Source organism: Hyalella azteca, unplaced genomic scaffold (assembly GCF_000764305.2).
Source record: "Hyalella azteca isolate HAZT.00-mixed unplaced genomic scaffold, Hazt_2.0.2 contig5905, whole genome shotgun sequence".
NCBI classification, from domain to species: Eukaryota; Metazoa; Arthropoda; class Malacostraca; order Amphipoda; family Hyalellidae; genus Hyalella; species Hyalella azteca.
Genome location: NW_025936082.1, coordinates 55,743 through 77,595, shown reverse-complemented (window position 1 = coordinate 77,595; position 21,853 = coordinate 55,743). Strand labels below are relative to the sequence as shown.

The following is a 21,853-nucleotide window of genomic DNA, read 5'->3' as shown; positions in this document are numbered from 1 at the left end:
GCGTTCGGTTGGCAGGCAACCGAACACCAAGCGGAATTTGTACGTCAATATGTCGCACTTATAACGAAGGCTCTGTCCATGCACAACGCTCAGCTCGCTCGTGGTGAACGGTCGATCGTGTCGTGGGGCGCGCAAGTGGGGAGTGTTGTACTGCTCAGCCTGAAGTTCTTTACGATTGATACGCTCGGCAAGCCTCGGGTATCTTTTAACATCAGTCTGAATTCTGAGTTTTTGTTCCTTGTGTATGTGATATTTGTGTACTTAGGCAAGAGTTTCATACAGGTTTGATTGAAGACCAGAGCATGCTTTCTGTTAACAATTTTCTTATTGTTTTTTCAGTACGCCGCACAAAATTTCTTGCGGGTGCTGGGAGATCAAAGAGAAGGTTATCAAATGAAATTTACTGGAATACGACGTTGTGAATAATCAATATTCATTTATTGACGTGCGACTCAGCAAAAGTGTCGACGCAGGTTGCATCCCAGCACAAACACCTCCCATTACAAAACGGGAAAACCGTTAAGCCATCTGGTCTCTTACCATCCCCTCTGTCCACTCCAACGGGTTCAAGGCATGAAGGAACGCCAGCGCTCTGAAGAGACCTCCTGACCACATCGTTCAGAGCCGAGTGTCTTGGATGTCGCCCAGCGCTGTACTTACAAGAAAGGCCATGCAGCCCTCGTGCATCCATCCGCTTTCCGCACCGATAAGTGTGGGGTTCGCATACATTTGCGCCAACTCGAAGAGCAATTGAGACGCGGAAGGAGTCGCGATCTAGAAGTGTTCCAAGAGCATCCGAAGGAATAGCGTGAAGCCACAAGCCACTCTCTCTCCCTCTTCGCCGCTGCAAGTAGACGAGCCCTGGATATTTGGTCCGCCGCTTCCAAAAGCCGCGCTGCGGAGGCCGCGACCACAGGCCCATCCCAAGTCCTCTGCCGGCCCAAACTCGCGTCCTCGGGCAAAGCAATACCTGCGTTCCCATTGCGCCACTCATCCACCGCCATCTGCGAACTGTCGTCCTCGGCCAGTCGTACATTATGTAAAACGGCATCAACTAGGCCACGGATGGAGTGGAGTGACGATATGAACGCAGGGAGCGCGATGTCCTTTGACATACGGATACCCAGACCTCCCAGCCGGACCGGTAACACAGCTTGTTCAAGAGATTCGCGCTCGAAGCTGAGATTGGTTATGGTCGAGAGGGCAGAAACCAACACTTCATCGAACCGCTCCAAATCACCTACCCGCGTATAAGCAGGAGACGCACGTAGGACGTATTGGAGTTTAGGTAGAGCGAAACAATTCTTTAAAAGCGTAAATGCTTGATGACTATCAATTAATTTTAAAGTAATGATGACCTAGTATATTCATCGCGGATCTTGAGATGAATTTGTTCGATTTTAATGCTGTAAGACCTGGTCTGATTACGAGCTTGCCTCATGCGGCAGGATAATTTTTTTCACCAGGAACGTATAACATATTTAACGACGTTCCGAAGGTATCAACATTAATTTTTAAGTTACAAAAAGCATTAAACAATTTAATTTTGGCGGACATAGGTACATACGGGTACATAGTACCCGTAAATTGGATATAATACGAAATTTTTGAAACGGAAAATGACTCTGAAACTTTCTCAAAGTTCAGATGACTCTGGTAGTTCGCAAACACTAACCGCCCTAGTTCAAGCAAGCTAATTCTGCATCTAATACTAAGTTAATTTATGTATATGCAGGGTCCTCAATATTAATCATTATAAATTTATGCAGGGTCCTAAATATTGTATCGAGGGTGAGTGATGCGATGATGATAATGGCAACAAACGAGATCATTATGAGGGGTTGGCGCCCCCATCTCTCTGGAGCACGCCATCTGGTGCAAGTCGTTGGGAGGGAACGAGAGAGAATGGAAATGGAGGGAGGGGAGCAAAAACACGGCTATTTGATAAGGGTGCAGTCGTGTGTAGAAATAACTGGTAAAAAATAGAGGCCAAATAGTAGGGTCACTTTAGTTCCTTGTGACAAGCACTCACGGTTGGAAGGCTGCATATCCAAATGGGTAGGAGGCTGAAAGTCCAAGTCTAAGAGCGAGCACCAAACTATGAAGAACAGTTAGTGACCACGGGGGGTCGTCATCGTAGAGTAACGGAAGCAACTACATAACTTTAACTCACACTCGTTGAAAGAAGCAAGTGTGCCGCGCGTGCTGAAGCCGCAGCAGCAGTTGTGAAAGCTGTAGATGGCGCAGGCACTCCTCATCAACGTGAGGATTCAGCTAGATACTACAAACACGCTTCGAACCAGAGCATGTTAGAAGAAGTGATGGAGGTTCCGCCTTCAGAGAAGGTATAAATTACACTTGCTGTTAACATCACGTTTTTTTATATATCGGCAAAGACGGTGCACTTGCATAGCTACTGCGTTGCATATGCTACAGAGTTAAAGGGATTATGCGATTATTCATATTTTTGTATCGTACATGGTCTTAAATTGTTCACAGGTGATAAGAAGAAAGGGTCATTGAGATGAACGAGAAAGTCTCCAAAACTCATTTAAAACAATATTTTTTGTTCGTTGTGACCAAAATTAAAGAGAAGACGAGAAACCCAGGCATCTCACAATGACTCTAACATCTGTTTGAATTACTGTGAGAGGTTTGAATCATCGTGAGATGTTTGAATCATTGTGAGATGTTTGAATCATTGTGAGATGTTTGAATCATTGTGAGATGTTTGAATCATTCTGAGATGCTTGAACCATTGTGAGATGTTTGAATCATTGTGAGATGTTTGAATCATTGTGAGTTGCTTGAATCATCGTGAAATGTTTGAATCATTGTGAGATGTTTGGGTCAAGGTGATATGTTTGGGTCATGGTGAGATGTTTGGGTCATGATGAGATGTTTGAGTCATGGTGAGATGTTTGGGTCATGGTGAGATGTTTGGGTCATGATGAGATGTTTGAGTCATGGTGAGATGTTTGGGTCATGGTGAGATGTTTGGGTCATGGTGAGATGTTTGGGTCATGGTGAGATGTTTGAGTCATGGTGAGATGTTTGGGTCATGGTGAGATGTTTGGGTCATGGTGAGATGTTTGGGTCATGGTGAGATGTTTGGGTCATGGTGAGATGTTTGGGTCATGGTGAGATGTTTGGGTCATGGTGAGATGTTTGGGTCATGGTGAGATGTTTGGGTCATGGTGAGATGTTTGGGTCATGGTGAGATGTTTGGGTCATGGTGAGATGTTTGGGTCATGGTGAGATGTTTGGGTCATGGTGAGATGTTTGGGTCATGGTGAGATGTTTGGGTCATGGTGAGATGTTTGGGTCATGGTGAGATGTTTGGGTCATGGTGAGATGTTNGTGAGATGTTTGAATCATTGTGAGATGTTTGAATCATTGTGAGATGTTTGAATCATTGTGAGATGTTTGAAACATTGTGAGATGTTTGAATCTTCGTGAGATGTTTGAATCATTGTGAGATGTTTGAATCATCGTGAGATGTTTGAATCATCGTGAGATGTTTGAATCATTGTGAGATGTTTGAATCATCGTGAGATGTTTGAATCACTGTCAGATGTGTGAATCATTGTGAAATGTTTGAATCATTGTGAGATGTTTGAATCATTGTGAGATGTTTGAATCATTGTGAGTTGTTTGAATCACTGTGAGGTGTTTGACTTACTGTGAGATATTAAAATCACTGAAAGATGTTTGAATCACTGTGAAATGTGACAATCGTTGTGAGAATTTTGAATTACTGTGGGATGTTTAAATCACTGTGAGAAGTTTGAATCATTGTGAGATAGTTGAATCATTGAAATGTGACAATCAACACGTTGGACGTGTTCCGTCTATTTGCCCTTCTTTGTGCCAGCTGATGCAAGATGCTGTTGCTTGTCACTTGCTGAGGGTAGTTTTCCATAACTGGATAAGATAAACCGGGATCTTCTTCAGAAACTTATCCAGTTGTCTCTTGAAAGTCGTGAGGGCAAATTCCCCTCCTCTCAATACCTTGGTTAAGGCGTTAAACAGCTTTGGTCCTACCACGGACAGTGATCCATCACGAAGAGTCTGTACTCTGGCAGTAGCACGGTTTTGAATGGGGAGATCCTGCAGTTCCCTAACTTTTGTAATACGTCACAATTTTGGAGGTATCACATTCAAAATTGGGAGCCAGTCTGGCTATCATCTCTCAAGTGTACAGTATGGTACACCTTTCTCTTCTCCTCTCCAGTGAGTACAGTTCCAGGTGTTTCAGCCTTTCCCAGTAGTAGTTCAGTTGCAGCTCCCTCATGCCGTTGATCCTGCACGTGAAGTTTCGCTGCACTGCATCCAGTTTCCGCACCGCACACGTCTTGAGCGGTGCCCAAAGCTGACAGCAGTATCTAAAATTGGGGAGCACTGGGGCTCTGATGAGTGTAATCATTGGTGCTGCTTCTCTCGTTCGAAATGTCTGCCAGATCCACCCCATCCTTTCTCCCCCTCGCGCAACTATTTCATTGATGTGGTCATCGAACGTGGCTTCGGTACACATCAACACTCCGCGATCTCGATCAAGTTGCTTCTCTTCAATTTCTGTGCCATCCGAAGCCAAGTAGCGATGTGGCATCCCAGTCTTTGTGCCAACTCAGCATCTCCTTACTTCGAACTTGGTGCCGTTGGATTGCATATTATTCACTAGGGCCCAATCATAGAGTGTCGACAAGTCGTCCTGTAACCTCTCGCAAGCTAGGTCCTCTGTGGTCATCATCAGCACTCTTGTATCGTCCGCAAATGACAATGTAGATGCGTGTGTAAGTTCCGAATCGATATCGGCGATGTGGATGAGGAAGAGGATCGGTCAAAGCACCGAGCCTTGCGGCATTGTGAGATGTTTGAATCACTGTGAGATGTTTAAATAATTGTGAGACGTTTGAATCATTATGAGATGTTTGAATCATTGTGAGATGTTTGAATCACTGTGAGATGTTTGAATAATTGTGAGATGTTTAAATCATTGTGAGAGGTTCGAATCATTGTGAGATGTTGGAATCATTGTGAGTTGTTTGAATCATTTTAAGATGTTTAAATCACTGTAAGATGTTTAAATCATTGTGAAAGGTTTGAATCTTTGTGAGATGTTCGAATCATTGTGAGATATTGAAATCACATTGAGATGTTTGAATAATTGCGAGATGTTCGAATCAATGTGTGATGTTTGAAACATTGTGAGATGTTTGAATCATTGCGAGATGTTTGAATCATTGTGAGATGTTTGAATCATTGTGAGATGTTCGAAACATTGTGAGATGTTTGAATCATTGTCCGGAACTAATGGATATTACGCTTTTAATTCATCATGGTTAGGTGTCGGGATCTGCTCTCACAAGACAGACTAACTGCGTTCGGACTGCTAATCCTGTCCCAAACTTCGTTTTGCTACCAACGATCATCGTCAACGGGACCATTGCCCCACCCCTGGGGCAATGGGCCCATGGGCTTAGGGCAAGGCATCCACATCTGCTCCCTTTACCCAATTGCATTCATTTTGCAAATGATAAAAAAGCGCTTTACAGTTCAAAATAAGAAAATTTAATAAAAAATATTACATTCCTTCATTTACTAACAACTAAGAAATCGAATGCTTAACTTTAAAAATAATATATTCATGGCTTAAAAAATCTATCACTGACGTGAAAAAATAGACATAAAAATTTATATCCTTGACTTAAAAAATATATCCTTGCCATAAAAAATTCATCCTTGCCATGAAAAAACGTATCATTGAATAGAAAAAATATACGTATATACTTGATCAGGAAAACCTTCGTTCCAGTATCGTCCATAATCCAGATATTATGTGCAGAGAACTCGTACCTAAGGAATAGACCAGATCGTAATCAGGTGCTTATTTCCTTCGTACAACCAGAACCTAAAGCGGACATAGAGCTGCTAATTTACACCGCTAGGCGAGCTTGGGACGTCCTTGAGCCAGCGGCTGACAGGAATCAAAATTTTGATAAGATAGCCGTTATCTGCTGTCCTCACAGCCGTTATCTGCACTGCTTATTTGCTGTCCTCACAGCCGTTTGCTGTCCTCACAGCCGTTATTATTTGCTGTCCTCGCAGCCGTTATCTGCACTGCTCAGCACTGTTGTACGAACGAGTTTTATTTTCTCCAATTTTCTCCGTCTGATGGATGCTTATTCTTTACCATTTGAATTTAATAACAATATATCGCTCACATGGTTGAATTAGATGCCGGATTAATTTTTTTAACGATGATATGGAAGAGAAGCACTTTTTACCCTAGACTGCTGCAAACCTTTTTCAATACCTGCTGTATAACAAACGCTTCTCCTCTGGACGGCAAATAGCCTTCTCCAATTCCAGCTTTATAACAGAGCTTCTCTGAATGGATTGCTAGTAGCCTGATATACTGCCAGCTTTAATACAGCATTTATATCTATCATTTGCTGTATAACATCATTTCTATCTGAAACCTAACCTCAGCTGCTGTGAGCTAAAAGTTACGTAATTTAGCGAAGCTGTGGAAGTCGCTCGTCGAAGGACGATAGATTTTGGAACAGAACTATGATTTCTGAAACCTAACCCCAATGTTGTGAGCCAAAGGTGACGATCTGGTGGTGCACGGCATGATGCATGCAGTTCCACTGGCGGGCTGGGCTGGTTGGTCGCAGTCCGTTTCCGCAAGTTACAGTTCGAGCTAAAGTCAGGGTATGAAGTGTCGATTCGATGCAACGTACAGTGGTGGACAGCCATTATTCTCTGGGCTATTCGCTTCAGAATGTGGTGGCGTAAAGTTCCTAATATTTAAAGCAAGATGATGTCACGGGCTAGTTACCGTCGGATAGCTTAATCCACGGCTGATTGGTGGTAGTCCGGAAATATGCTAGGCGTTCCTTTCAGAGCGGATTGGTGCACAAATATGATGGTGCACGGCTGCGTACCCCTAGTAGCCTTCTTTTAACACTGCTTTATTACAGCACTTCTCATCCTGGACTACATGTAGCCTTCTTTTATGACTGCTTTATTGCAGCCCTTCTTACCCTGGACTGCTAGTAGCCTTTTTTCATGACTGCTTCATTACAGCATTTCTCCTCCTGGACGGCTAGCAGCCTTCTTTCATGACTGCTTTATGACAGGACTTCTCCCCTTATTCTGCTGGTGGCCTTTTTTTATGCCTGCTCTATCAATGCACTTCTCACCCTGGACTGTTAGTGGCCCTATTTAGTGACTGCTTTAAAAGAGCACTTCTCCCCCTGGACTGCTAGCACCTCCTTTAATGCTTTCTTTATTACTGCACTTCTCCCCATGGACTGGTGGTAGCCTTCCTTAATGCCTTCTTCATTACAGCACTTCTTACCCTGGACTGCTAGTTGTCTTCTTTATTACGACACTTCTCACCCTGAAATGCTAGGAGCCTTTTATGATGCCTGCTTTATTGCAGTACTTCTCACTCTGGATTGCGAGTTGCCTTCTTTAACGTCTGATTTATTACAGCCCAGCTCACCTTGGATTGATAGTGGCTTCATTAATGCCTGCTTATGACAACACCTATCACCCTGGACCGCTAGTTGCCTTCCTTTATGCCTGCTTTATTACAGCACTGCTCCCCTTGGAATTACTGCATTTCGGATTTCTATTTTCGGTTAAAAATTTGCACGATATTACGTTTCTGACCAAAATTGCGTTCAATTATTCAATTATCCGAAGTATTTATCTCTACATATTTCATTTTCCAGGTGATTAGTTCAAATATTTACTCCTAATAAGATTATCTATTTATCTCTTATATGCATTCTACAAGTCATTTACTTACGTAAAGAATCAATATTAGTCAAAATTCAGAGGAATTTTGGGTATGATGTAATATTTCAACCAAGCTGATATGGCTAATATTTGCATGAGTTTTGCATTAATATTCACAAAGAATTTCTCGCCTCAACAGATCCCGCAAGATGGCAGGCACAGGCTCGATTGCCGGCCCTGCTGCTGCTTCACCAGCTGTCACTGTGGACGACCCAATCATTAGAATTTACCGCAACATTGTCGGTATCTTGGACTTGAGTCCCAGGGTTATGCGGTCCACGCTAGACAAGGAGTGTGACGACAAACAAAGCAACGAGACATACAGGCAATTGATGGAACGGAGGCGTGGAAGTGCTTACAGCAACGGAGAGTGGAAAAATCTAATGGGATTTTCCTGGAAAATTCTGGAAGCTTCTAAAACCCCCACCTCGTTAGATGTCACACCGCTCTTCCTTCTCCTAACAAAATTGTTCGATCTCGGCAAGGGCGACATCGTCAGGGAGCATGCAGCGCTGATCGTCAAGTTGCGCGCCGTCAAGGACCTGCGCAATGACATCATGCACGACTTGTACAACGCAGTCGACGCGCAGAAATTCACTGAGTTGACAACAGTGCTGGTGGAGCTGGTGCGGGAAGCGGGGAGGTTCTATGCTCTTTCACAGGCAGATGTTGATGCTGAGGTACAAAGCCTTAACAACGAAATCGAAATAGTGAAGAGAATGGACAGCCAAAGCATTTATTTCTGGTGTACGAGGCTGGCATCTAGCGGGAAGCAGGCTGTAGGACTACTCTGGGAGGCCAAGCTTGAATATGAAAAACTTTCACTGAACGAGGATACTGTGCAACGTCAGACCGTATTTCACGCCCTCGACGTGAATGTGCAAGAAACCGGCAGAGGGAAAACTGTTTCATACACCGAAATATTTGAGGCTCATGAGAAGGTCATGGTGGTATCGGGCATCGCCGGCGCCGGTAAGACAACCCTCGTCAAAAACATTGTGCTGCAATTCTTCAACACTCAAGAAACAGCTCCTGATTACTTGAGGTCGTTTAACCAGCTCATCTTCTTCCAGTGCAGGGATCGCACTACACCAACACTGAGTGACGTCATCCAGCAGCACTATGAAGACCTTTGCAAAGAACTATCGAAAGAAAATGTCCTCATGGCTCTCCTGCGCCTCGATGTCTTATTCATCATAGATGGCTTTGACGAAGTCAACGAAAGTTCCAGAAAAGTCGTTATTGAGATTATCGAGAAAACATGGCGCCGAAATTGTCGTGTGTTGATCACGACTCGTCCTCATGCCGTGAAGGAGGAGCTGGCACCTCTGCTGAAGCCCTACGATGTCAGTTTTACTCAGTACGAGATCCTATCGCTCACGAAACTTGCCGACCAACTTACATTCTTGAGGCGGTATGAAATGTCCATGTGCGGCGGCGCTCAGGTTGGGGCGATAACACGGAGCTTCGAGTCGCTCAGTGAAGACGTCAGAAGTCTGTTCACGGAACCCATCAACTTGGTTCATTTCTGTGAGATGCATAAGCACTTCGCTGAGGAAATATCCTCGTGGCGAACGCCCGGGGACGTGGCGCCAGTCAAGCTACGACTGTACAGGAAGCTCATCAGTGCCAAACTAGCGGGCTCGATTGATGAGGATTTGGACGTCCTGGTGGACGACGTGTTCGCTCTGATCGGTGCTGAAGCGCTGGAGTTGCTCCGTGACAACGTCGTGACTATCTCAGAGGCAGAGTTGCGAACCATTAAGCGGAGATGTCAAGGTAAAATGAAGGGTGAAGACAAGTTCGATCCCGCAGTAGTACTCTCAGTGTTGCTGAAGGATCACAAACCTCTAGATTTGAACCAGAATTCAAGCTATCAATTCAAGCATAAGAGTGAGCAGGAAATGTTTGCTGGTCATTACATCGTTCAGTGCATCATTGGAGGGAGCGCCGACCTCCTTCACATCATACTGGGAGTTTCTAAGGAGGGTATGAGTAGGTGAGTATATGCGTCAGATGACCTGGTTTATCACCACGCATTGAGCAGAGAGCAGTATGAAGCTTCCAGCCATGAGTGTTGAGCTGCATAATGTTCCCAGCCATAAGCAGCGAGATGTATAATGTTCTCAGCCATAGGAAGCGAGCTGCATAATGTTACCGGGCATGAGCAGTGAGCTGCATGATGTTCCCAGCCATGAGCAGCGAGCTTCATAATGTTCCTAGCCAAGAGCAGTGAGCTGCATAATAGATCACGCGACCAGGACCTCAGTATTGGGCGGGAGCCATGATTCTAAATGGGTTGGGAACCCTAGTAAGGTCCCCTCAAAAGCTGACAAGTACGCACGCCGCGATGTAACTCGCGTTAGAGCTACACGATCGACGTCTTAGCTTTATCTGTATAGTATCTATCACATATAACCACCCTGTATCAAGATGAGTTTTCTAGACAGATGGTGTCTTACTTATCCCTCACGCACTTAAGTCAACGAACCCCCCCTATCCAGTCTGAAGGCGCAAAAACGAGCATCTGGGATATGCTTGCTATTATATTTACCCCTCCTATTTACTATTGTATTTACCCTCCTACTTATTATGAGCTGGCACGAACTGCATGCCGCTCTGATGGCATGATATGCAAGCGCTCTGAAGGTAAAAGTGTCTGTAAGACACCTTTATGAGTTTCCAGACTTGAGAACTAAGGTTCGTTGACTAGGTGCGTGAGGGATAAGTAAGACATCATCTATCTAGAGAACTTATCTTGATACGAGGGTGGTTATATATGAGAGATACATTATTGGTAAAAGGCTAAGACGTCGACTATTTGATCGGAGTAGCTCTAACGCGAATTACATCGCAGGGTGCGCCCTTATCAGCTTCTGCGGGGGCTTTACTAAAGTTTTCAGCCCATTCATAGACTTCGTACCTACGTTCACCGGGTTCTCGTCCTCGTGACACATATGCTGTATAAGCTGTCGATTTAGCGTCTGAGGCAAGCCCTCTGTGACTCAGTGGACTCATAGCTAAACTAGGTCTGCTGGTAAACACATGATTTTTATCAACAAACTACTCCTGGACATTAGCTACAAGCCGCTCTGATGGAATGAGCTGCGTGTCGCTCTGAATGCATGAGCTGTAAGCCACTCTGATGGCATGAGCAGCAAGCCGCTCTGATGGCATGAGCTGCATGCCGCTCTGATGGCATGAGCTGTAAGCCNCTGTAGGCGCATTTAAGAACCTGTAGGAGCATGTAAGGATCTGTAGGCGCATTTAAGAACCTGAAGGTGCATGTAAGAATCTGTAGGTGCATGTAAGAATTTGTAGATGCATGTAAGAATCTGTAGGTGCATTTAAGAACCTGTAGGTGCATTTAAGAATCTGTAGGTGCATTCAAGAATCTGTATGTGCATTTAAGAACCTGTAGGGGCATATAAGAATCTGCATGTGCATTTAAGAACATGTAGGTGGATGTCAGAACCTCACAGGTGCAGGTAAGAGCCTGCAGCTCTTAACTGCAGGTGCAAGTAAGAACCTTTAGGTGCATGAAAGATCCTGTAGGTGCATTTAAGAACCATGCAAGTGCAGGAGAACACCGCATGTGCATGTACTGCAGGTGCAAGTAAGAACCTGTAGGTGCATGAAAGATCCTGTAGGTGCATTTAAGAACCATGCAAGTGCAGGCAAGAGCCTGCAGGTTCATGCAAAAACCCTGCACGTGCACGCTGGAACATGCAGGAACCATTCAGGTGCAGGTAAGAAGTTGCAAGAATAAATAAAAACCTGCTGGTACATGCAAGAACCCGCTGGTGAAGATAAGAACTTGCAGGTGCCGATGAGAACTTCTCAGGAACTGGTCCATTACAATGGATTGCTGGTCCATTACATTGGATTGCTGGTCCATTACAATTGATTGCTGGTCAATTATGATGGATTGCTGGTCCATTACAATGGGTTGCTGATCCATTACAATTGATTGCTGGTCAATTATAATGGATTGCTGCTCCGTTCGTTACAAGGGACTGCTTGTCATATTCATGCCTCACCATCTCCCTCCTGGGCGACAGGGTGAGGCTGGAGGAGTTCAGCGGGTGCGTAGGCACCTCCGCTGGGGTCTCCTCCCTCGCCTCAGTGGCCCACGGCGCTGTCCTCCACATCCGCATGGCGGCGCCCCTGGACCTCAGCGCCCTCGGGGGGACATACGAAGATTTCAGTGAGTTTTGCACAAATATATATTGTACAGTCGTTGTTTATTGTAAAGTTTGGTGATTATTCACCAGGATAATAACCAAATAACAAATAATCATAAAACATAAAATATTACACATATTTTTAAAAATAAATATATCAAAAATTTAATTAAATAATTGACTTATTAGCATTAATCAATGATCAATAACATGAGCGGCTGTAATGTATTACGTTGGGATCATATATGTGGCTATAAATAGAATATGTGCGTACAATTTATGACCAGAGAGTGCATTTGAATTTTCAAGGAGTTGAACAATTCTTAGATGACGTTGGTAGATCAAAAGGCAGATTTAGCAAATAATATTATATTAACGACGTTTCGAATGTAGCAACATTCATTTTCAAGTTAAGAGAAGCATTGAATAGTGAAATATGGTTGGACATAAATACATAATACACGTAAATAGGATACAACACTAAAATTTCTAGCCAGAAAGTCCTTACGCAAACAATCTCAAATTTTATTTTAGACAAATCCGGTAGCTTGGAAATCGATAGCTGGGGTCAAATTAAGACGGTTCCAGCAATCGTTGGTCGATTAATGTTGTGCACCTCCGCATGATGACGNAGCCTGCAGGTTCATGCAAGAACCCTGCACGTGCACGCTGGAACATGCAGGAACCATTCAGGTGCAGGTAAGAAGTTGCAAGAATAAATAAAAACCTGCTGGTACATGCAAGAACCCGCTGGTGAAGATAAGAACTTGCAGGTGCCGATGAGAACTTCTCAGGAACTGGTCCATTACAATGGATTGCTGGTCCATTACATTGGATTGCTGGTCCATTACAATTGATTGCTGGTCAATTATGATGGATTGCTGGTCCATTACAATGGGTTGCTGATCCATTACAATTGATTGCTGGTCAATTATAATGGATTGCTGCTCCGTTCGTTACAAGGGACTGCTTGTCATATTCATGCCTCACCATCTCCCTCCTGGGCGACAGGGTGAGGCTGGAGGAGTTCAGCGGGTGCGTAGGCACCTCCGCTGGGGTCTTCTCCCTCGCCTCAGTGGCCCACGGCGCTGTCCTCCACATCCGCATGGCGGCGCCCCTGGACCTCAGCGCCCTCGGGGGGACATACGAGGATCTCAGTGAGTTTTGCACAAATATATGTTGTACAGTCGTTGTTTATTGTGAAGTTTGGTGATTATACACCAGGATAATAACCAAATAACAAATAATCACAAAACATAAAATATTACACATATTTTTATTAATAAATATATCTAAAAATTAATTAAATAATTGACTTATTAACATTAATCAATGAGCAATAACATGAGCGGCTGTAATCTATTACGTTGGGATCATATATGTGGCTATAAATAGTATATAATACACGAATATTCTATGTTGTTACAATGCATATTATTTTATGTATATGTACATTATATTATGTACATATGTGCTTGAATAAAGTAGGTAATATTGACAGTAGGTAATATTGAACATGTATTATGCGTAAATGTTAAGAATGCTAAGAATGCGGGCCGTTATTGCGAGACCGTGGGAAAGGTTGTTTACATTGAAACGTTGACGCTCAGCGTTGCGAGGGACATTTCAACTGTCTAAAAATACATAAAAAACGAATTTATCTGGTTTGCAACAGCTCGGCGCCAACATTAGCTTCAGGCCAACCCTGCTTAATTAGCGAGTTCATCACGCCTGCGTCTTCGGCTCGTAACCTCGGCATTCAGCTGGACTCGGAACTCCTTTCTATAAGCATTTGTTCCGAGTCCAGTGGTGAGCGGTGAGCAAAGCCATCATCGCTTGTTTTGGCGCTCTGTGATGAATACGAAGCGAGAATCGCTGTTTCTCGAGGCCCTCGTGGTGGCGCTCGTTCTGTCCAGATTGGACTATGGTTATGCAACACTCTATGGACTTCCGACCGCGCACTTAATAAACTGCAATCCGTAATGAACTTTGCTGCGAGACTAGTGTGTAATAAGTATCCTTATATATAGTATTTGTTTAGGACGTAGCAGTCCCAGGCCACGATGGATTACCGCCTCTGATTATCGCGCATCAACCCCCCGCATGGCCAGCTGATGCACGATGCTGTTGCTTGCTTCTCGCTGTCGGTAGTGGTGCAGAGGCGGTTGATGAGAGATTTTGCCCAGAAATATGTCCAGTCGTCTGTTGAAGGTCTTTCAAGAGACGAATTGATTTCTTTCGGCCGAAATTGATATCTGACTGCAGATCTATTACGTAGTGGGGGAATCCTGCAGTCTCCCTCTTCTCTCGTTATGGTATGTCACAAACCTGAAGGTCTTGCTTTCGAAGTTTGGTGTCATTCTTGTTATCATTTTCCATGTGATGCGAATGAGGAAGAGGATCGGGCCGAGTACCGTTCCCTGTCATACTCCACTCTTCGCCCTAGCCTCGCTCGATCTCGAGCCTCCAACAACGACAGCTTATAGCCTTTCTGTTAGGAAACTTTGTATCCGTGTCAACAATTCACCATCGAACCTCGGTAGTCTTAATTTTCTGAAGAAAACTCCATGGTCAACTATGTTAACACTTTCGCGAAATCAAAATACACCACATCCACCCCGGCCCCTCCTACAGCACGGCAAAGATTTGGTGGTGATGTTCCAGTAACTGAGACAAACAGGAGCGATTTCGTCTAAAACCGCGTTGCCTTCTGTTGAAAGGTCAGCTTCCTGCATAGTCCGCCGTGATTCGTCACTAGGGTGTTGGGCTGCGCGCGAGGCCGTGCACGCTCGGCCACTTGGAGTCCTTCAGCCCGAAGACGCGCGATGGAAACCGAGTCAGCATCATGCCAGGTCTCGGTCAAGAAGACGACATCCAAAGAGCGCGAGCGGCGGATGCGAAGGAACTCGTCAACTTTGTTGTTCAGCGAGCGGATGTTTAGGCTGCCGAACATTAACCGGCGATTTGACTGCGCGGAGTTACGATCGACACGGACGCTGCGCAGGTTATGAGGCCTACGAGCCGACACAGGTCCACGTTCAGCAGCAGAAGGATCAGCCGACGCACAGTCTAGCACAGATGGCTGCCGTCGTGGCAACGGCCGATTGCCAATTATCACAAACGCACCACCGTTGCACGCAACCCGATACATGGCGGCAGTACGCCTGTTACGACCGGCACGGCATCCGCGAAAAGGCAGACGAGGGGCGAGGGTAGCAACGAGCAAATCGACTCGTTAACGGACGGATGGATCGAGGGTTGCAGCGGCTGGCCGCAGGCCAAGCAGCTGCATTGTCGAGTAGGCTAATGGTGCCATGGATATCAGCCCGATTCAACTCACGTTACAGATTGTAAAATGGCAGTGTCAGACCTCTAAAAAGCAGCTAGAAGACCTGTATGTATAACGTCGAGACGATTACTTAAAAAATCCGTGGAATCTTGGTCGAACGAAGACTAGCATCACAGGGCTTGGATCAGCCAAGTATAGGGTGTTGGTAGCCAAGGGTGGAAAAAAACGAGCCGGAAAACGAACTGCACTCTTGCATAGTGATCATTTAGACACTGTAATACTCCAGACATGACCATTTAGACACTGTATATTCACTGTAAAACGACCCACGCAAGAAAGTCATCTTGTCAATCGGTTGTTTAAAGATTCACGAAGATCGGATATGACCCTGGCCAAAGTTGCAAACAAAGGAATAAAGGATTGACGGAGCAGCGCACATCCGTTTGCAGCCACAGCCGGCGCATGAATGAATGAATGAAAAAATTTGTTTTTAGATTACTCAAGCATAACATGAAAACAGCAATCCAGTCTCTCAACAATAATAAAATTAGAAGTGATCAATATTTATTATTATTGATATTATGATTATTATTGAATAGTATTTACAAATTGTATTGAAATTACGCATGGGACAGGAATCATACAATGAACTGTCTACTAGGCAGAAACAACAAAGCATTGTTGAAGGTGATGATAAGATAAATAAAGAGTTACAGCTATATAGTTGACCTGACAACATTTTTATTTATAATTAGAATCAGGGTTGGTGATTTTTTTTTATTTTTCCATTATTTTTTTCAGATTATTTGCCTTTTTTGAAATGTTATTTTTTATGTTGCAATTAGCCTACTAACAATAACAGTATATGGATGGCTAAAAAGGGCAGTTATTGCCTTAAAGAATGGCCAAGGTGGTGTTTATCTGAGCAGAAAGCGCATGTTAGGAAACGATGGAAACCCTTCCCAGTGAAATGCACTGTGACCACCTAAAGTACCGGTAAGTCATATATATAAACATCCAAGCAAATATTGACAGTTTAATTTGTTCCCTGATCTGCATATATAAATGATATATTCGATTACAATTTGCATCTATCTGATTTGTATGCTATTTAATGCAATTTTGTCTATCACTAGTAAAATATTCTATTCGTCTGGAGCAAATGGCATTCTATGCCCAGAAATCGTCGTGCGCTTGCAGTGACCGAATGTCCTCCCGCTATTACGATTAGTTTATAGGCTGCCTCGCAAGGCAACCTGTGCACTTTGCTTAGGTAATGGATTTTGTGTGTAATTGTTTATATATATTTCAGATAACTATGCAAGAGCTGTGCACCACATGTTACACGGCAATGCGTAATCAGCAGGTTTAGAAAATGAAGCCCATATAGCCTCCAAACCTGATTACATGCAAAACAAACGGAAGTCGTCACCATTGAGCAATGTATCACCAGCTGTGTGAAAATCATCGGGCAGTGCCCATAGAGAAAACCTCCTAATTCTTTCAGGTCTTTCTGTTGCATCTTTAGGTGCGTTTTAAATTGATATATTTTTAATGTACAAATTAAATATTTTGCTAGTATTGATAATATATTGCATATATTTGTTAGGATACATAATGTTGTCATGAAAATATATTATATTGCATTACATTATATTATATTTTATGTTATTTTAAACAATAATATTATTTTATAATAAATCATATTCTGTTAAATTATATTATATTAAATCATTAAANAATTGTTATTTAATTTATTGCAATTCGTTTGCAATTTTTTGTAGCGTGTTAAATTCTCTCCAGTTATTCAGCAACCCTAATGTACAGCATTTTGATTAATTTTTTCATCTGCTATTTCTCGATAAATTTTCCAATTTTATTCATACTTGTTTCTGAAACTCTGAGTCAATCTCGAAAGTGCAGTCGTTCGCTCACGTAACGATTAATGAATTTGGTTGAAATAGTAGTAATATGGTCCTCACGATATACACATGCAACATTTTTCAAAATCTTTTTAGCAGGAACCAGCTTGTGTAATATTACTTAAATTGCTTTGCAATTAGTTCTTTTTTACTCAACTTTTGCCTGTACAACGCTGCATAATGAAAGTTCTTCAGTTTCAGATGCCGATACTGTCACATCACTTAATCATTGAGACTCCATGTTTTCAGAGACCCCTTGTTTGCCGAGACTATACTTGCTAAGACTCCATGTTTGCTAAGACTCCATGTTTGCTAAGACTCCATGTTTCCTAAGACTCCATGTTTGCTAAGACTCCATGTTTGCTAAGACTCCATAATTCCTAAGATTCCATGTTTCCTAAGACTCCATGTTTCCTAAGACTCCATGTTTCCTAAGACTCCATGTTTCCTAAGACTCCATGCTTCCTAAGACTCCATGTTTGCTAAGATTCCGTGTTTGCTAAGACTCCTTGTTTGCTAAGACTCTATGTTTGCTAAGACTCCATGTTTGCTGAGACTCAGTGTTGGCCGAGATTCGGTGTTTGCCGAGACTCAGTTTTAGCCGAGACTCAGTGGAAGCCGAGACTCTGTGTTTGCCGAGACTCTATGTTTGCGAGACTCTATGTTTGCTAAGACTCCATGTTTGCCGAGACTCCATGTTTGCCGAGACTCCATGTTTGCCGTGACTCCATGTTTGCTAAGACTTCTGCGATTTTCTACATGTTTTCTAAGACTTCTGTGTTTCATTCTGCGATTTGTAGCATTTATTGAATAAATTTTTATATTGTGCAGGAGCAATTGGCTGGTCGGAGCAGCGCAGAAGTGGGAAGGACGCAACTACCAGCCACAAATCGCGCAACTCCTACAAATCCCTCAACTCCAAGTCGTGCAACAAGATCTGCGGTTACCGTCTCTACCCCAAATCGTCAAGCCAGCGAGCCTGCAGTCGCTCCGGCCCGTATTCAAGTCGCTGCTTTGAATGCGCTCACTGCTGGTCCTTCGCATTCAGCAAGTTGGGCTGTGCTTTTGCACAATGTAGGTTTTGAATCAAGTGACGACAACCTACATGATAGAGGTCGAAAAAATTTTCCACTCTCGAGTGAGTACATTTTAAAGTGAATTTTATATGGGAGGCTACCTAACAATCTAGGTGCTGTTTTTATTGCTCAATGCGGAAATGTTCAAAAATTAGTATTAGGAAGGGTATTTGCTTATTCAATTATAAGAAGTTAAGAAAAGGAATATGCTGTCATCAATATAGGGTTGGTGTGGCTACATAAGTTTTACAAATGTTGCTACTAGCGTGTTCGAATGTATTGGACATCACATATTTTTTTGGATGCCACCACTTTCTGCATTTGTGTCCTCAGATTATAGTCATTTCTAAGCGATGTATTTCTCGCGTGGTGATTATACACAGACATTTTTTGGCATTAGTCATCTTTTAATTATCATGTGTTAGGAAAATCAGCGTTATAAGAATTAATTTTTCGTAGTGTGCGACGGCCCGTATGACACGTTATTTTTCATATGGTGCATCTACTTGTATACCAAAAGTATAGTCGCAATTCCGTTCATATTGTAGATCTTTTTCGGGAGCTTATTCAATAAAGCATATTTTGGTTGACTTCTTTAATTCCTGAAATTACAATAATTTGCATTTTTGATGACTTTCCTAAGGCTGAGGCTTCCCATCATGTTGATGCATAGACTGTTTCAACTGTGGGCCTGGAATTTTTTGAAAACTGTTGTGCTAAATAATATAATCATCGTACACTCAGTTAAGTTATGCTCCCGGTAACACCTAGTCTAGATTAAGAACTATCGTTTCTGTTATGAATGTCATTTTTCTCCTGTGTATATATTGACTTTATACGGTATAACTTGAATGGAATACGTATTTCATTTCATAGATGATGCATCTAAATCTAGGCCATCTGAATATGAAGCCTTGATTAGTGCCTATCATCTACGATATGAACATTATATTCCCTTCATATTTATTCGTTAATAAAAATATTCATGCTCGGGAGAAATGTGACATTATTATGGCAGCCGATAGTTCATAATCAAGGCTAGGTGCTACCGGGGGCATTTTTTAAAATTTATTCCGAGAGGTGGCCATCGATGGCGCATCGATGCGCCACAGCCACTATTGTTTAGTTATTGGTGGAAGAAGAGCTTTTAGGGTAGGGTGGCCATAGGCGGGTTATAGGTGGAACATAGACCGGACACGCCATCGATGCCGCATCGATGCGCCATCGGTGCTCCACCTATAATTTCCACCTATAGCCACCTATAATCATCGATGCGCCACCTTAAATTTTTATTTGGGATGGGGAATGACACTGCAGTTTGAGAGTCTGGGGAATGACACAGCAGTTTGTGCGTCATGGGGACTGACACTGCAGTTTGTGAGTCTGGGGAATGACACTGCAGTTTGTGCGTATGTGCAGTTTGTGCCGATTGACACTGCATTATGAGCGTTAGGGGGAATGACACTGCAGTATGAGCGCTAGGGGGAATGACACTGCAGTTTGTGAGTCTGGGGAATGACACTGCAGTTTGTGCGTATGTGCAGTTTGTGCCGATTGACACTGCAGTATGAGCGTTAGGGGGATTGACACTGCAGTATGAACGTTAGGGGGAATGACACTGCAGTATGAGCGCTAGGGGGAATGACACTACCGTTTGTGCGTCATGGGGAATGACACTGCAGTTTGTGTTCCCAGGTTCGGGGGGCTGGAATTGCAGGGCTGCAGGCTGCGTGGCGCGGAGCTGCGGCTGCTGTTGCAGAAGTTGCAGGCCGAGGGCATCAGGACGGACGACGAGGGCGACACGCACGCCTGGGTTTGCGGGTGAGTGAACAGCGGCCACTGAACTGTGGGCCAATATTCTTATATCCTTGAATGATATAATGATATTCTCATATATATTCTAAAAAGATGTTATTGATGTGTAATTTTGATTTTAAAAAGACGGCCGATGCCGCAGGACCGCCCACTGTCGGCCAGTTATTGGATACACCGCCATCATCACGACAATCATTATCATATGACAGATCAGAATAATTATATGCCGTTATTATTGTTGATCTATATCTTAGTCCTATATTCTTAATAATTTATATTATTTAAGCATAAATGATGCAATAATCTACATTTATATTATATTATACTATAAATAATATAAAATGTATATTATTTACAGTTCGGCAGAAGTTTTTCTTTTATGAAAGCTTGATTGAGGACCAGAGCATGCTTTTTACAAATAATCTCCTTATTCATTTTTTCCGTGAGTCGAACAAAATTTCTTACTGGCGCCGGGAGATCAAAAAGCATGTTACCAAATTACATTTTAATGGAATGCGACATTTCGCAAATACAATTTTCATTATCAAGCTGGTGAAGGTTACTAGTTCAATTTCAAGTGTTGTAAAACCTTCGGCAGCTTGATAATGAAAATTGTATTTTCGAAACGTTGCATTCCATTAAAATTTCAGTTTGTAACTTGCATTTTGATCTCCCGGCGCCATCAAGAAATTTTGTTTGACTCGTTAAAAAAGCAACTAAGAAGATTGTTAATAAAAAGCATGCTCTGGCCTTTCGTCAAACTTGCATATAATGAGACTGCATAATTCATTTCCCTAATGTTGATTATACCAATATAGTAATTCTATATGATTCTTTATGATTAAATTGAATTAATATATTCAAGATAACCAACTTTAATATATTAATGTTAATATGATGGCGCTCTGTCGTTGGCCGCCACTTGTCGGCCAATGATAGCGCCACACAAGATGGCGGCAGCTGGCGTGCCACATGCCACGCAAGATATTCTCTACCGCACTCCCACAGGTGGCATGTTTTCCTCCTCATCACGGACCGCGTGCCACCGGGGGGACCAGCGGTGCCCAGTGACGCCGACCTGCAAAGAGCGCCACAGCGACACCTGCGAGAACACTAGGACGAGGAACACTAGGACGAGGAACACTAGGACGAGGAACACTAGGACGAGGAACACTAGGACGAGGAAAATTCTATTTCATAATGCGTTGGAGGATAACGAAAAACGTTTGCTTGAAGTGCGAGAGAGATTTGGTTTATGAAGTACGAAATTGTTATTTATGAGCCTGTAAATACTGCCAGAATTGGTGATGCCAAGATCAAGAAATGTCAACATTCCTACAAATTAAACATTCATACAAATGTCAGCATTCATACAAATGTCAGCATTCATACAAATGTCAACCTTCATACAAATGTCAACCTTCATACAAATGTCATTAATTAGACTGTGTGTTTTGTGTGGTATTAATTATACTGAGTTTAACTTTTTATGTGATTGAATAGACAAATAAAGGCGTGATTGAATTACCCAAACGCGTTTCATTCACACCTCACCGTCAGCCTTGGAGGCGAGAAATGTACGTCATAGTTATAGTCGCCACACACCTGGCGGCTGTAGTGCCAGGTGATATTGAGATGAAGGCGAGGAATGTCGCACCAGACAGACGACCTGCGCCTCCAGCCTGCGTCGCACCAGACAGACGACCTGCGCCCCCAGCCTGCGTCGCACCAGACAGACGACCTGCGCCTCCAGCC

General features: G+C 43.2%; 1 protein-coding gene across 1 annotated transcript; it reads left to right on the top strand.

The window, feature by feature from the left end:
- Positions 1–98: 98 nt before the first annotated feature.
- LOC108666809 lies at positions 99–10,233 on the top strand. The gene is made up of 2 exons (XM_018153737.2): positions 99–198; positions 7,952–10,233. Exon 2 carries the CDS (start codon positions 7,962–7,964, stop codon positions 9,813–9,815), a length of 1,854 nt encoding a protein of 617 aa, XP_018009226.1. The 5' UTR covers positions 99–198; positions 7,952–7,961; the 3' UTR covers positions 9,816–10,233.
- Positions 10,234–21,853: the final 11,620 nt, after the last annotated feature.